Raw genomic sequence first — 17025 nt, 5'->3', positions numbered from 1 at the left:
ATGATTTTCTCACACAAAGGTATTGCATGACCTTAGAAGATTTGGAATATTGTGGACAAATCATATGGGCTATTTTAATGATACTTTATGGTCCCTTTCAAAGCTTATACGACATGGGGTGAGTAAATGATGACAGAATTGCCAAACTTAAATGGCATTCATTCAGAGTAAAAATGCATTTATGATCTGTAAACTCTGAATCACCCTCTTAAAAGTTTCAACATGTTTATACAGAACTTTATAAAAGTTTAATGCAAAACATTAGCTTTGGAGTCTCGCCTTGAATATGCTGCAAACACTTACAGGGAGGTTTAAGATGTACAGAAACAAACTGATTGAACCTTGTTAAGACTTGGAATGGATTAAAAAAAATTAATAATATAATATATAATCATCCAGTTGCCATCTGAAGAGAGAAATTAAAAAGCTTGATAGAATTGCTGTTTAGATCCAGTTGCCATCTGAGTTTCTCTGTTTAGGTTTTCTGCAACCATTTGGGACCTCTGTGATAGACATTCTTAATGAAGTATGGATGTTTAAACATCTTCGCTAAATGAAAAAAACGAATTTAAAATAGGCAGCAGTGTGTACTTCATCTGCGTATGATTAAGTGTACGTCTGCCAGAGGAGATAACCACACCACTGCAGGGTCCTTCGCAGAGGTTTAGAAGTCCTTGTCGCAGCGTCTGCTTTCTATTTCCTCCATCTTCCAACATTTTTAATGAGTTTGCCCACCCAGATCTCCCACTGTGCCTACCACACACCTTGTTGTGTTACATTTTTCCCTCCCTCCTGCGCTTGTCCTGCTGCAGGTGGGATTCATCTCTGCTATCCTGGCTGCCGTTCGGCAAACAAAGCATTCAGCAGTGGAGAGCGATTTAATTAAGGTTAATTGAAAAGCTCAGTCCGTCTGGGGCTCCGCACTGCTTCTTTCTCCCTTCGGTCTGGCAGCCTGGTGTAGAACACTGCTAGAACTCCTCCTACACTACAACTCTGCCTCCTTCTGTGCTTTTTCCATTGCTGTTTCTATTCGCCCACCCGTCCCTGGATTTTATCTCAGCGGCTAAGCTGGTCTCCTGGGTACTAGCCGACAGCGCCCTTATTAAAAAGGGATATTCTCTTTGAAATTTCCTCATAATGTCTTCTCTGGCTAAACGCTTTGTGTGGGGTGATATGGTGGCTGATTCTCCTTGGCTAGTAGAAATCTCTAGCCAAGACCTCTATGGAGAAGTCCTTTGGTTGAATGTTGGAATATGATATTTTTAATTTAAAAGAGAAGTTTCATCTTGCATAAATCTTTAAATATTACTGGAGCTAAGACTATAAAGCTTCCAGCTACCTCAGTCTGAACTTCAGACATGCCCAAAAGTTCACGAAAACCCTAGTGATTTTTAAACACAAATTTGTCCCATTGTGCGTTGTTTACCAGTAACAGTTTGTTTAGTTGAGTTACTAGGCTGTTGAAATAAGAGATTCTGAAAGGAAAAACTGAGAAGTTGCTGTGTTTGTCAAAGTTTTGTGAAGTCCGTGGCATTGTGAGTTTTGCAAAAACTGCACATGCTCAGGCTCTTGTCTTAAAGTTTGCAGATTGCTGTTTACCCTGGAAAAAAACTAAAAATAAATGTATATTTTGCTTTTTTAAAGCTAAAATAGTTGGAGATTATTGTATCTGGACAGCAGCAATAATTGAGCTTTCACTTTGTTGCTGAGTAAACTACAATAAGCACCAAATTATATTATCAACAATACCAGCAATAATTGAGCTTTCACTTTGTTGCTGAGTAAACTACAATATGCAGCAAGTTTTATGTGCGACATTACATTTGATTTATAGAGCAAATTGCAGCTCTGAATGATTTTATTAGTGACAAAAATCACCAGGCATTATAAAAACATTCACCTTGTAATCCCACTTATAGTGCCACCCATAGTAACATGGCCTGATCTACAGAATTTACACATTAATTCTGGTTAAGCTAATTATTTTACTTTTCTAAAGAGTGGGACAAAGAAATAGAAGCCAAAATGCATCTAATATGTGAAACCTTTCATAGAGCATATGCATAATTATACTTAATGTTTCATTTCTTTGCTTGGATAAGTCAAGGTTGTGTTGTGTAATAAAGGGTCAAAACATTGTCATTAGATCTGACATTTTGGGAGCATTTTGTGTTTTGTTGTTGTCGTGCTCGCCTTTCTGGCGGTAAAGCTTGGAGAGCGTGCTCATTAAGTTAACAAGCATAATGCTTGACTCTGAATTGCTGAGCAGGTGAGAGGCTCTTTTTTAGAGCAGCATTATTCCTGATAAAGCGTTTTGGTAAACAAACATCAATTGACCCGTGGATGATGTCGCAGTTGCGGACCCTTCTACACCTGCTCATAAGTGCATTTACAAAAAGGTGATTGTGTCTCCATTCTCTTAGTCTAGGTAAGAACCAGCATACATTTTTGGGTGCCACGCTTTACTAATGAATGTCTACCTACAGAAAAAGTGGCTTTGTTGTGCTTTGTTTGAAGCCATCTTGAAGCACTACTATTTTTTTCTTAAATCAGACCTGTTTAGAGACAAATATGTCAAGCTTGAGATGGGGATGGACAGGGTCCGACTCCCTGAACTGTATTGAAAGCCAGGCGCACAGCAGTGCATATGGAGGAAGATTCACCTTGTCTTTGAGCAGCTGCAGCTTCATTAAGGCCTTGGCGTTGAGGCAGGGAGTCCCATCTGCCACGACTGATGGTGTTGGCGGTTACGCCTGGGCCATGCACGTTTGAGCCTGGCATGTCTAATTCACCGCAGTGAAGCGACTACACGAGAGATCCGACTGTGAGCAAGTGTTGGACATTACTTAGCTGCTTCCCATGGGCCCATCTGCCCCTCAGAGGTGGGAGGTCTGACGCAACTTCATTGTGCTGCATTGGTAAGATGTTTTGGGATAGGGAGGTACAAGAAGAGATTGAGAAACCGGCTAATAATTTGTAATCGTTGCACCGTTTCCACTATACATTAGATCATTAAGGTTTAGAGCTATGATTGAGGTCTGAACAGGACGGATGCTTGTTGTGAAACTTTTAAATTCTGGATGTCTACACATCTTCTCTTGGGTGATCAGGTCTGTTCATTAGGCTGGAGAATTTTTACCTGGAAAGCTTTTACTTTCCAATGAGACAATGAGTTTGTTTAACTTGTCTGAGAGCTTGTAGCCTTTTTTCCATTCTGAAATGTTGTCAGCATATTCAAGAAGCTCAAGTGTTTGCTTCAGCTGTGTAAGCAGAAATTATATTTGGCTGTGGTTAGTGTTGGTTCTCCCTAAAGTTGAATACTCAGGCTTTGGCATGAGAAAGTTTAATCTCGATTGATTCGTTTAGGGCAGGGGTTTTCCAACTGGGAGCCACAGAGGTTAGATTTCTAATGACTGGTCTGAAATCTTAAGGTTAATTACGATTATTATTTTATTGATTACTTTATTATTTGACTGCCCTAGTTTTCAGTAATATGTGCATATCGTTTTGTGAAAATAATATTTTACATTATAGAAAATATTGTAGCATTTTATACATATTTAGTATATTGAAATTATTATTTTTAGTGCATTCTAGCAAGTATAACCACATATTAAAGCTTACATGGACCAAGTATAGAAGTTTGATAACTAATAATGGATATTTGTTGACTTTTATTCTGATTGTTGATGTCGGATTAGTCCCCTTTAATGTCTTTATTGTACAGCCCTTTATTCTAATGAAGTATAATGACAAATGGTAAAATGTTGTACCTTGGTTGTAAAAGGGGGAAAAAACAACTTTCTTTTTGTATATATACTTACGCTAGCCATATAAATGGAAATGAGCCCAAATATCCTGATGCAGAGACTCCATAAAGGCAAGGACCCTTTCAAGAATGATCACGTATTATGTCTATTAAACTGAATGTATGGCACATTCCCAATAACCTATAAAGTAGTCACTTATTTTAACAAGATTATTGACTTTATTTAGGACGCTGCAAAACAGATGTTATTTTAATAGCCATAGCATGTCACTTCTGTTTTTTTTTTTATATCTGTGAAGAATGGTTTAAACAGAATATTAATGTTTTCAGCAAGTTGTGAAGTGGCAGGCAAAATTTTATGTCCAGAAAAGTGCAGTGGAAGCATCAAAAGAAAGAAACTGTACAGTATACTGAAAAAAAAAAAAAAAAAAAACTAGAACCCCCCCATTGCTACTTTAAGAATTTCCTGGCCGATTGTTGCAAGGCATGGAACGAATTGCAGGGTCCTATAGCATGGATGACAGTGGAGCACTATCATTTGACAAAAAGCACCACCAGAAACCAGAGAGTGAAATCTTCCAAATAAGTGCCCTTCTAGTAAATGGGCCCATTTTAGAGCTAGAGGAGTGATGGAGAGATGGGAAATGATGAAAAAAAGGCAGAATGGCAGAGGCTAACAAAAACCACCTGAAATGTTTATCTCATAGTAGCTATCGTGCAGCATTGGTGGATCCTGAATCTATGTTTTTGTGTGCTTGGAGGATTGGGGTATTACCTGCAGCACACCAGAGTATATTCCTCAACCCCCTGAGAATAAAATGAGGCAGATGTTGTATTGATCAGGTTTGCATTCACAGTGCTCTTCTTTGTTTCCACCTTCTGCCTCGTGCTCATGTTATTTTCTTGAATGACATTGATTTGTCTCATATCCATGTGTTTGTGATCACACTATTCTTTTCTGTCTTTATGGAAATATTTAGCTATTTACATGCACAGGTTTTCATCGGTCCAAATAAATTCAATCTGACTGCAAATTCTGACTGCAGTGTTTAGAATATAGAAATATTTTGCTATTCAAAACAAAATTCTGAAAGACACAAGTTTTATTTCTCAAGGACATATTAGGAAAATGTATGCACTTTTTTTCCAGCCTAAACAATCTTTTTATTCTTCTAAAATGTTCTTCAAACCAGCCGGCATGTTTACTGGCGCAAGCTGAAACAGATTGTAGTTTACGTGCCAATTTTTTTTTGTTTGTTTGTTTAATATATTAAGTTCTGCACCACAACAGTCATATAGAGATTTATTTCAGATCTAGCTAAATTGCATAATTTTTTAATTAAGTTGAGATGTTTTCATGTTGATGTCCATGTCACTTGGTTTGACAGATACAGTTCTCAGATATGGATAACGTATCTGAGCTTGTACCTTACAAAAACCTAACAGCTGTTTTTTTTTCTTCAGTTTTATTTCATTTTCACCTTTTTCTCTCAACCATTTGTCATTTACATTGTAAAAATGTATATTTTATTATTTTCTCTAGAATGGATTTAGACAGATTTTGATCTGTTTGCATGAAAAGCTCTGTTACCTGTAATTGTTTCTGAGTGTTTGAACATTAATATATTCTTTGAATATTATTATATTCTGTGGTGCTCTGCACATTTTCAGGAATAGCGAAGTGAACAATAATGGGTTTGACAAGAGTAAAATGACAATTTTGAGTCAACACTCAAAGTGGGTGGTGAATATCAGCACTTGCCAACTGAAGAATGTTTGCATAATTTAGTCGTTTTGATTTATTGCAGTTTATAATTTTGACAGCAGGCTTTTCGGTCTCTGTCTCAGTTTCTATCCTTGCTTTCACACTTGAAACCAAACACTTTTTAATCTAAAACATAACGTCTAGTAATGTAAACAATCTTTTGAGAGATGATTTACATTGTCACGTTGCTGCCTTTCTCCTTCATATGCACGTTATGCAAAATGCATGAGGTGGAATTACTTCAAATGAAAGTGGAAAGCAACGCACATTTTATATTTCAACATCAATCTGAGTGTTTGCTTCATGCTTCTCCATGACTGGAAGCAGGGATGTGTGAGAGGTACAAGGTTGTGTCATCTGAAATATGACTTTATCCTGTCTGAATGAGTCTGCCCCCTTGTAACATTATGTCCGTTATTTTGAGATGCGCCTTTGGATGTTTTCTGATAGTCGTAGGAGGAAATAGAAACGCTTTTGAAAGCATATTAGGGTAGATGATTAGCTACGCCTTTAGTTTTTGATCTGACAGGGTTGTGTTTTTGAATTGGATGGAAAGCAAGATAACACAAAATTGTAGGTTTGGAAATGAAATGCATTGTAGTTAATCAGGGTACTTGTGACAAATTGAAGTAGCAAGTTATTTCTGAAATACGGCTGAAGCTCGTTTTGTAGATAGCTTTGCATTTCTCTTTTGGATATGCTGCTACTTGGAGTTATTACCAGTGCCATTCATTGTAGCTTTACAGAGTTATTTGTGGGCTATGCATATGTTTTTTTGGCCTGACAATAATTTAAGGACTGACAGGGTGTAAACAAACCACAGGTAGCCATAGACCAGCTGTTCTTCACGGTGTCGCGCAACATTCTGTGTGTTTGTTCTAACATATTTCACTATTACAGCTGTCAGTTTTTTTCAGGTATCCTTACAGATTTTATGATGTGACAGTGCCATTTTACTCTTGTAGTGATGTAACAGTGTCACTGAGATAACTTTGTATTTTTTTTTTTTATAATTTAAATCTGTTTTTATTTTTATATTTTCCGGTTTTAGTTTAAATGTAAAAAAAAAAAATGTAATTTTGTGTTTGTTATCAATTTAGTCTTATATGTATATATTTTTTGTAAAAAAAAAAGAAGTTTATTTTCAGTAATTTTGTTGTTTATAGAAATTATTTCTATAGAAATCATAGAAATGTACAGAAATTACAGGAATGAAGTTCTAATAAAGAGCACTTAAACGGAGCACTTAAATTGGCCAGCGACAAATCATTGTACAATTTGGAGTGTTTATTATTGATATTATTTATTATTATTATTTTTTAAAGCAATTGAAATTGTACTAATGAACTTGTTGTTTTGATCATTTTTGGACTTTTCTAATCTTTATATTATTGCTCACTTTTCAGTTTTCACTTGGAAATATGCAAATTCTCTAGTAAAGACCAATTCCTGGCACTTTTTTCCATAACAAATTAATGCTCGTTGGTTCGAGTGTGTCAGATTAAAGGCCCGGAGGCGGCGCGTCCCTGAGCTGACAGTCCTCGGCCTTGCTTTAGTGCGTGTGTGTATTTATCACCATCTTAAGTGCTCTCATGAACCGTCTCCACCACTATAACTCTGTCTAATGGAAAACAAAGGCACAGCCAAGAGAGTTCAGACACTGCTTCTCTCCTCTGGCACTAATGCACCATCAAAGGGTGCTGTACACACACCTCTGCTGGTCATAGCTCACACACCTGCCCACGACAGCACAGCTTGCTGCTATAAGATATAAGTTAATGAAAAGCATGCAGAGGGATGCATAGATCTACCTGCCAGCATCAAAAACACAGTGATGAGACAGAGAGTGAAAGAGAAGATTTTGTAGTGAAGTCTATCTTGGGGAATGCTATTTATTCACTTGTAATTAATTGATTTATTGCATGCATGACTTAATTGTATCCAGAAAGCTAGCAACAGCTTGTAAAGAGCTGTTGGTTTTATATTTAATTATTTTTGTTGTCCCCGTACCTCTAAGCCTAACCCCTCAAAGAAACTTTTATTATTATTATTATTAATTACATTTTTAGATTTTTGTTTTTTATTTTTTATTGCACATCTGAGACTGTAGAAATGAATACAATACATCATCTACATCATCAAAATATGATTTCTCATGGAGCATCCTTCCCCTTTTTTAGCCACTTTTAATTAGGCAAAAAATTTTAAAAGACTTTATTGTAGTCTGAACTGAAAATCTATTTTAGCTCATTATGACTCTAATAAATTAGCCATTTAATCAATGCAGTGTTCAAAGTGTTTGAAGCTGAAGATAAATAAATTATATATATATATATATATATATATATATATATATATATATATATATATATATATATATATATATGATGTGTATGTGTGCATTTATATACACGTCTGATAACTGTCTCTTCTGCCTACACAAGTTGTCAAGATGATGTATCGTTGATGTATCACTTTATTTTGATAGCTTCTTTGTTGTGATGCTTTAAACAGATGCTGTTTTGCTTTGTTGCAAACACCTTCTAATCAAAGAGCTGATAAAGCACCAGTGTACAAGCTGTCAGACTCCTGCCTCCATGGAAATTCATTCCTTCTTTCGATCTTTTTATGCTTTAGATCACCTTTAATTTTTTTTTTTTTTTAATGAACGGAATCTTTAACTCTCCCTCCCTCCCTCACTCACTCACACACACACACACACACACACACACACACACACACACACTATATGGACACCTGAATGGCACATCCATATGTGTTTATTTAACATCTGTGACACTGTGAAAACCCAGCTAAAGTATTTTTTGTACACATCTGTGTACACCGTGTAGAAAAGACAGATAAGGTCATCCATTTACTGAAGGCAAAATCCATGAAGGCAAAGGGAACACACAGCAAGACAACATTAATACTGGACAACATATAGAACAGAACAGGGAGTACTTATACTAGCTCAAACAAGTGAAAAAAAAAAGTGAAAGTGACGTGACATACAGCCAAGTTTGGTGACCCATACTCGGAATTCGTGCTCTGCTTTTAACCCATCCAAAGTGAACACACACAGCAGTGAACACACACCCAGAGCAGTGGGCAGCCATTTATTCTGCGGTGCCCAGGGAGCAGTTGGGGGTTCGGTGCCTTGCTCAAGGGGACCTCAGTCATGGTATTGAAGGTGGAGAGAGCGCAGTACATTCACTCCCCCTACCTACAATTCCTGCCGGCCCGAGACTTGAACTTGCAACCCTTGGATTGCAAGTCCAACACTCTAACCGTTAGGCCACGCCTTCCCCAACAAGGGGACTAATGACTAGATTAACAGAACACAGGTCAACAGAATGAACTAATCAAAGGACAGACCGAAACTAGGTCAAAGGAAACATGAGGGAAGAAAACAAACTGAAAGGTCCACGATGGAGACAGATATACTGTTTTCTACATAAAATTATCCTGCATAATGTAAATAACATTCTGTGAAAATTTAACCTTGATATCTTGACTGAGTATGGATGTGTCAAAGATTTGCTTAATTTGGGCTCAGAAAATCATGTTTTTTGAGAAATTCCAATGTAAAGACAAGCTTATATTTAAAACTGCAGAACTTTGAACCATAATTATCCCGACTATGTGCCATATACAATATTAAAGCTGGGTGATTCTCTATAGTAATGCATGGATCTTATACATTTTCACACATCAGATGTTTTTTCCTCAGCTGTTCCCCAAATGTTTACTTAAGACATAACCGAGTATGTTAACGTGAATACACACCAAGACAGATTGATCTTTTATCATTTATTCATGATCCGGGATCGTATGCTGTCTGGGAGAGCTTACTTTATGCTTCAGGTGTGTGTCAGTCAATGCGAGTAAAGCATTAAGATCTTGTTTTGCGCCTTATTACGATTAATAACTGTTTTAACATCAAGCAAGTCCTGCACTTTATTTTCTCATTCATGCATGTTCTTTTCATAAAGAAATGGAACCGGAACATCAGACGCAAGTGCTTTGCTTCTGAAGGACATACAGAACATTTTTTATTAATATACAATAAGAGTTCTTTATTTAGTCTATAATAAAACAGTACAATAATATGTATTATGTTATACATAAGACGTAGTATCAATAAAATCATTAACTTCAGTATTTATCATGTTGTAAATGAAAATTTGAGTTTTGTATCTTGAATACCTTGATATATCTGTCATTTACAGCAGTAAACACAAATTACTGTACCTATCTTCCTAATTTTTATAGCTATGACTACTATTTAACTCAGAATTATATTATGTGACTTTAGCTGGGTTTTCACAGGTGGGGTCACGTTTAATTTCAAAACCATTAGTATTAACAGGGAGATGGTCCATTCTTATACTTTTCTGGGAAGCCTTTTGTTTAGCTGTTGGAACATGGTTGCAAGTGTTTCGATCCCATTCAGACATGTGCTTCAGCGATGTCAGGCACTGATACAGGATGATGTGGCTTGCAGTTCCCATTCCAATTCATCCTATGTTCAGTGGGGTTCAATTCTGTGCATTGCGCGGGTCAGTCAGATTTTTCCACACTACACTTTGTAAATCATTTGTGTGTCGTTGTCATGCTGGAATAGAAAAAAGCCTGTTGGTTAGTTGAAAAAGTTGGTTAGATGGTCTCAGATCTGGTCAGGCCAGATTGTTTCAGAGGGGGTTTGAGGCACTTTTTAGCTTTTAAGGATGGAAGATCAGCCAACCAACAGGCTAAAAACTGCTGAGAATGATGGAAGATGAGCTAGATCAGTTTTAACCAACTAAGAATTCTCAAGAATCTCTAAAAGGTAACACAATTCTATAGAATTCATGGTATGTTGTTTGGCCATTGCCAAATTCGTAAAATATAAGGGGTACATACTTTAAGCCATATTATGTATGTGTAAAACTATTATCATGCTAATTCTGCTCTCCTAAATCAGTGCATTTGATCGCTATTGGGCTCCACATAATAGGTGAAAGTCAAGGTTTCCATTTCCTCCACCTCCTTCCAATTCTTGTTTTGATCATGACTCTATCATAAAGGACACTCGTTCAGCATCAGGCAATGGACGCTCCTCGTTACATAGAGGCATTGCAAAGTGTTCAAGGACAGCTTATGTCATCCATCATGTTTTATTCTCTGTGGTTGGGTTCCAGAGATAAGGTCTTGTATGCTACCCTTGCTGTGCAACTGGAAGTATACCCAGAGAGTCCCTGTTCATCACAATTACTGTACCTTTACAGTAGGGCTGTCTTCTCCAGAGAGCAGTAACAAGAGGAAATAAAATCTCACACTGCTTCCCTTTGCACCAGCAGGGATTTAGACGATAAGGCTATTAGAGGAGAAAGAGCCGGCCGAAAAGTCATTACTCAAGAGTGTGCCTTTTTTAAAAGCTTTGTCTATGCGCAGGTGCTTGGTTTTCGGCGGCTGTTAGGAGCCGCATTCACCATCCAAGTCTGCAGTTCATCACAACCAAAAGCATTCTGTGGTGATACATCTGTCCTCAACTAGAGTGGTAATGCCTTCTCAGGCACACACACATGCGCAGAGGACTGCTCACTGTACATCTGTGTATGTGAATGTGATGAATTATTTTGTGGCATAGTGACCTCGTAGTTAAGTACGTATGACAGCACCTAAGGCACCTGATATGACAGTTTCTCAGTACAACAGCAGCTAAATAAATAGGAGCAAATGGCCTGATGGGTAGTAAATACTGCAGATCTTTTTACCCCTCTGGGTTATTTGAATTTCGTCAAATGAATTTGAAAGACATGAATACGTGATGAGACTGGATTCTCTGTATCACAGAGCATGTAGCATAGTTGAAGTGTTTTGGAGCATGTAGTGTTTGATGTGATGCAGGGGCGGATCTAGAAAATAATTTTTAGGGTGGAAAAGGGGTGGCATGGGGTCTATGACAGGTTCATCACCATCATGCACAGTTTATTGAAAGAAGTGTTTTTTGCCATTATTTTGCGTACTATTTTGCGTTACTTTGTCATCGACCGTGGCTGAAAAGTAGCACATGAAACACTCCTTACATTTATATTTTATTCTGTGATAATTCTGGGGGTGGCACAGCTTTTTCTTAGGGTGGCAGTTGCCACCCCGTGCCACCCCGGTAGATCCGCCCCTGGTGTGATGCTAAAGTTGTAGTGTTAGGCATCACAACATATTGCGCAGAGGGGGGTTCTCAAGGTTAGATGAAGAGGACAGGCCACATTTTCAAGGGGGATCAATATTTCGTACATTCGACACTGTTTCCCGCCAGCGCCTCCTCTCAAACCCCCTGGAGTGGTGACAGAGGTTTTCGGGACAGCGAGAAGGGTAGGAGAAATAGATTCTTCTATTCCCTGTGGATTGCATTTGTGCCGCTGCTGTGAGGAAATAGTGAATGTGTAAAACAGCATTGATTGGTGAATTGACTCATTCCTTACTTGCGTTATAATCTGAAAAAAATTGAAAGAAAACTAGCAACTGCAGCATGGGGGTGGTTATTGTGTTGCCTGTAGTCCTTTCAGTCATATAGTGTGGTAGACATCAATACAGCATCAGTGATTTGTCCAGATTAATATTCCATACAATTCATCTGTTCTGGGCAACAGACTAGTGGGATATCAACCCCACGTCCTCCAGCCCAGCAGGGGGTGACTGCATCAGTCAGTGATCCTGGTGTGGACAAATGACCTTAAGCAAAGCCACTAGAAGGCAAGCTTGCAACCTTTAGCCAAAAAAGCTAATGGCTAATGTTAACGCTTCTGCTTTGGCAGTACGTGGGAAAGGGGACCAGAGGCAGTTTTTTTTAATGGATGTCAGTGGAGGAGAGGCTTCACTACGCTGAATAAACAGCTTTCTAGAGGAAACGGCTTATCATTTAATGAATCAACAGCCTATCGGCTAAAATTCAAAATGTTTTACACTAAACAATACTCTTGGATTGAACTATTTTTAGAGTTTCCCCTGAAAATACTGTATTATAAAAGAAGTCACCTAACTTTTTGCAACAGGTGATTCAGCTTACAGCGCTTCTCATTCATTCCTATGGTATCCGTAAACGGCGATCGAGTGTCGCACAACTCTGACTGAAACTCAGTGACGTCAAGGCTAAAATGTGATTGGTTATTAAGGCACACATGATCAAGTTGACTGTTACACTTTCTCCAATAGTAAGTAATACAGACCCTCGTATCTCCCAATAGTAAGACAATCTCTGCCTAAAGCATATGCCTGAGAAACTCGTACCTCCAAGTCAGGCATTTGTTATTACAACATGTCATGCATTCAAGTCAGAAGCATAACAATGTGATATTTTTGATTCCATTTGAAGGACACAATAGAACTGTTTGCCACTGCAAGATGTCTGTTACCCATTTTAAGTTAGATTTTTTTTTTTTTTGTCATAGATTTTGTCTTTGATCCTTTTTATCCCTCAGTTCAGTCAGTATTTTCAGCCATGTCATATTCATAATATTTTTGTACAGATGCAAGTTGTATTATTATGTTTACACTATAAAAGTTTGGAGTAATTTGGAAGTTTGGAAGATTTTTGAATATTTTTTGAAATGAGTATCTTATGCTCAAAAACGCTATATTTGATTAAAAAATACAATAAAAACAGTAAAGGTACTGTGAAAGGTACTGTCTTTTTTAATAGATTTTAAAATGTAATTTATTCCTATGATGCAAAGCTGAATTTTCCACAGCCATTACTCTTCAGTGTCACATGATCCCCATTAATCATTCTAATATGCTTCTCAGTTATCAATCATTATTAGTGCTTAATTGTTAATGATGGTTCTTTATATTATAAATTCTGAAAAAAGTTTTTGCTGCTTAATATTTCTGTAAAAAAAAAATAAAAAAAAAATAAAAAGATGTTTTTCAGGATTCAACATAACAGCATTTTTTTTTTTTACCTTTTTGTTTGTTTATTTATTTATATCTTACCCCAAACTTTTGAATGGTATTGTATCAAAGTTTCCACAAAAAAAAAATTAAGCAGTAAAATTTATCAGAAATAGATCAAAAGTGACAATAAAAATATTTATAATGTCACAAAAGTTTCCTATTGCTATTAAATGCTGTTCCTTTGAATTATTTCATCAAAGCATCCTTAAAAATATGTTTTGCGATTTGACCAGTAGTGTATGTTGTGTATATTTACACACTTTACCTGGATTACTTTGGACCCTACAGGTTTTGTTGAGCACACATTCGGCATCAGTAAGCGTACTTTGGAGCTCTGACCATAATCAAGGCCTTGATTGCTTGAATGGCTGTAATTAAGAGTTGTGGAGGGAGACAGAGTGGAAGGGCTAAGTATTGACATGCTCCAGATTTCAGTGCTCTTGCAATGAACAGACACAGGGAAGTATGAAGGTCACCATCAGCAGACCGGGCAGAAATCAGTGTTGCACCTGCAATCAGTCCATTCTCTTGTAACGTGTGCTCGTTCTAATTACTGTCTTCGTTCAGAAGGCTGCACTCCTCTAATTACCTTTCCCTTTTAGCCCATACTGGGGAGCCCAGTAATGAAGAAATCCCCCCCCCCCAAAAAAAATAATAAAATAAAAATAAAATAAAATAAAATAAATGAAATAAAAATTGTGCTAGTAAAAACCCTCAGGCATTTGGGATTCATGTATTTTTTGCTCCCCCTCCAGTCAAACTTGCTGTAGAGGAAGGACACTCTCTTGAGTGTGCCTGGAAACACGGTTCTTCCAGCGTTGCAAGTTCAGCATGTGCTTTTTGGCGCAAACTAGCTTGTTTATATCTAAATAAGCTTTTTGATAGTGCCATCCAAGCATTTCATGTGCCAGAAAATAGCTTCAGAAGGAATAGATTTTGTACTCAATATATAACCCATCCTAAGGCTCGAAACATGCTTTCTTCAAGAATATGAACACAAATGCTTCCAGTTTCGCAAGCTCAATTACAGGCATCTTTGCGTTTCAAATTTAGCTTTTTTTAGCGTTGCTACAAGGGATGTTAGCATTGACTGTTCTTCTATGGTCACTTTTCTCTTTCAGGTTGACTTATGCTGGTGGAGCAACAGTTTAAAGAGAAATTTGTTTAACAGGATTGTTAAAATTTGTAAAGTCATTGTAAGTATGTGTGTGTTTTGTACAGTACATACCTAGTATGAAATGTCAACCTTAGGCACTGCAAACTGGTACCCAGAAAACTAACCAATGCATTTTGTACAATTGAGTGTACTAACATGCTTTTGGAGGGTGGTATTTTGGTAACACTACAATAAGGTCCGTTTTAATTATTAACTAGTGTTAACTTACATTAACAATGAGCAATTAATTTGTCACAGTATTTATTAATCTTTGTTAACTTTAGCTAATAAAAGTGTAACTGTTCATTGTTTAGTTCATGTTAGCTCAGGTCCAATAAATAATATTAATATGAACTTTTGACAGAGGTGGGGGACTCGAATCAGATGACTTGACTCGATTCAGACTTAAGTCGCAAATTTTAGGACTTGAGACTTGCTTGACAAATATTCATAAAAGACTTGATTTGACTTTGACTTGATATTCATGACTTGAGACTTGACTTTGACTTGAGAAAAAAAAAATAACTTCAAGTCATTTAACATATTTATTGTCTTATCGTCTTTCGTTCAATAAATATCTGTTTGTTTTTGAACGCACTGCAACCTAACCAAGTGATGCAGCAGGCAAGCAGAGATTTCGCAAATATACCAACCTAGCGACATTGTTGATAGGTTTAGTGGCATATTTCCAAAAAAAAAAAAAGCCCCTATCTACAAATCTAGCGACTTCTTGGACAAACTTGCCAGTACTGCCGCACTAGCGCATAGTCTCTCTTTCCCAGCACGCGCACACCTCTTTCTGCGTCTGATCTGTTCAGCTAGCGGCTGAGAGGAGCAGCGCTTTAGGTTAAACAAGATCTGTCACTTCTAACTCTATTTTACATACAAATATAGCCGAAATCACAGCACAGTGATTGTCTTTATCTTATGTGTATTTGATTTTATTAGATGACGTCATGATTACGAATCTGGATTTTTGTGCAGATTAACATCTAACGGAGAGCTGGTTGTCTTAATGGGCCACTTTCAGTCTCTATTTCATATTCATCCCATTGTCTTACAACAGAAACAGAAAAATATACCAGTGAAAACAGTTTTATTTCAAATGTATTTTTTTTTGCAAGTGGAATGCATTGTAAATGGATATTCACTGTTTATAAGGAAATGCCAGCTTTTTTGGCAGTAGCATGCGTACAGTACATTGTCTAATAATTGGTCTTCAGTGTTACTCTTTGAGTGAATAGCCTATGGATAATTTATGGGAATGCATAAAAGAAAAACAAAATCATACAGTTGCGAACCCAACCACACACACACACACACACACACACACACACACACACACACACACACACACACACAAACCTTGCAAGCACAAACATGCACACATACACATACACATGCACACACATTCACTCACATATTAATAAATTACACTCACTTAAATCACCCCCTCTCTCTCTCTCTCTCTCCCTCTCTCTCACACACACACACACACACACACACACTCACACAGATTAATAATGTACATTATAAACAGGTGCAAGGTTTGTGTGATTCAATTATTATCTTTTCATGCTGTTGTTATTGTTTTGTTAAAAAGGAAGGATCTAACTTAAAGGGAAACTCAAGTCCAAAATGAAAATGGTCATTAATCACCTACACCCACACAGAAGAGCATACGCAGTTTGAGTTCAGCTAATATTCTCCAAAATTGTACTAATAAAGTCATTATTTTTGTTTTCTTCGTGTACAAAAAGTATTCTCGTAGCTTCGTAACGTTACGGATGAATCACTGATGGCAGATGGACTATTCCAACGATGTCTTTCATACTTTTCTGGACCTAGACAGTGTATTTTACTTGGCAGTCTATGGGACAGTCTCAAGCCTCCCTGTTTCCATCCAAAATATCTTAAATTGTGTTCCAAAGACGAACAAAGCTTTTACGGGTTTGGAACGACATGGGGGTTAGTGATTAATTACAAAATTATCATTTTTGGGTGGAATATCCCTTTAATGATGTGTTCATGACCCATAAAGGTGATGTCTGTTTGAAGAATGCCATTTGGTGGCATAGAAACCATTTTACGTGAATTTTTTAATACTTTTACATCTTAGGCTGTGTAGTTTAAATTTTTATTTATTTATTTATTTTATGATTTTTTATTATATTAACAACAATTTAGCTGTATATGGACACTTTTTGAGTAGAAATTGAAATAAAGCACATAGTCCAGAACTACTGTAGTAAAGTTATTTCATATGCAGTGACTTGCTTGAAAATTGGACCCAAGCTATGACTTGAAGCTTGACAGAAGCATTGACTTGCTTGATTCTCATAAAAATTGACTTGGACTTGCTTGAGACTTGAAGCTTAAGACTTGAGCCTTACTTGT

At 37.0% G+C, this 17025-nt stretch overlaps 1 protein-coding gene across 4 annotated transcripts in view; it reads left to right on the top strand.

Annotated features, from left to right (window-relative positions):
- Window positions 1-17025, top strand: part of LOC109109916 (cadherin-13-like) — a 283438-nt gene that overhangs the window by 45438 nt on the left and 220975 nt on the right. The window contains exon 1 of one of the 4 annotated variants that reach the window (XM_042775470.1): window positions 3008-3110. The exons of the other annotated variants lie outside the window; for them this stretch is intronic. Coding sequence (XP_042631404.1) covers window positions 3081-3110 — 30 coding nt within the window. The 5' untranslated portion in view covers window positions 3008-3080. Of the gene's footprint in view, window positions 1-3007; window positions 3111-17025 lie in introns of those variants that run through there. 4 annotated transcript variants of the gene reach the window in all.

This window comes from Cyprinus carpio, chromosome A18, assembly GCF_018340385.1.
Source record: "Cyprinus carpio isolate SPL01 chromosome A18, ASM1834038v1, whole genome shotgun sequence".
Lineage (NCBI taxonomy): Eukaryota > Metazoa > Chordata > Actinopteri > Cypriniformes > Cyprinidae > Cyprinus > Cyprinus carpio.
This window is presented reverse-complemented; position numbering and strand designations above follow the sequence as displayed.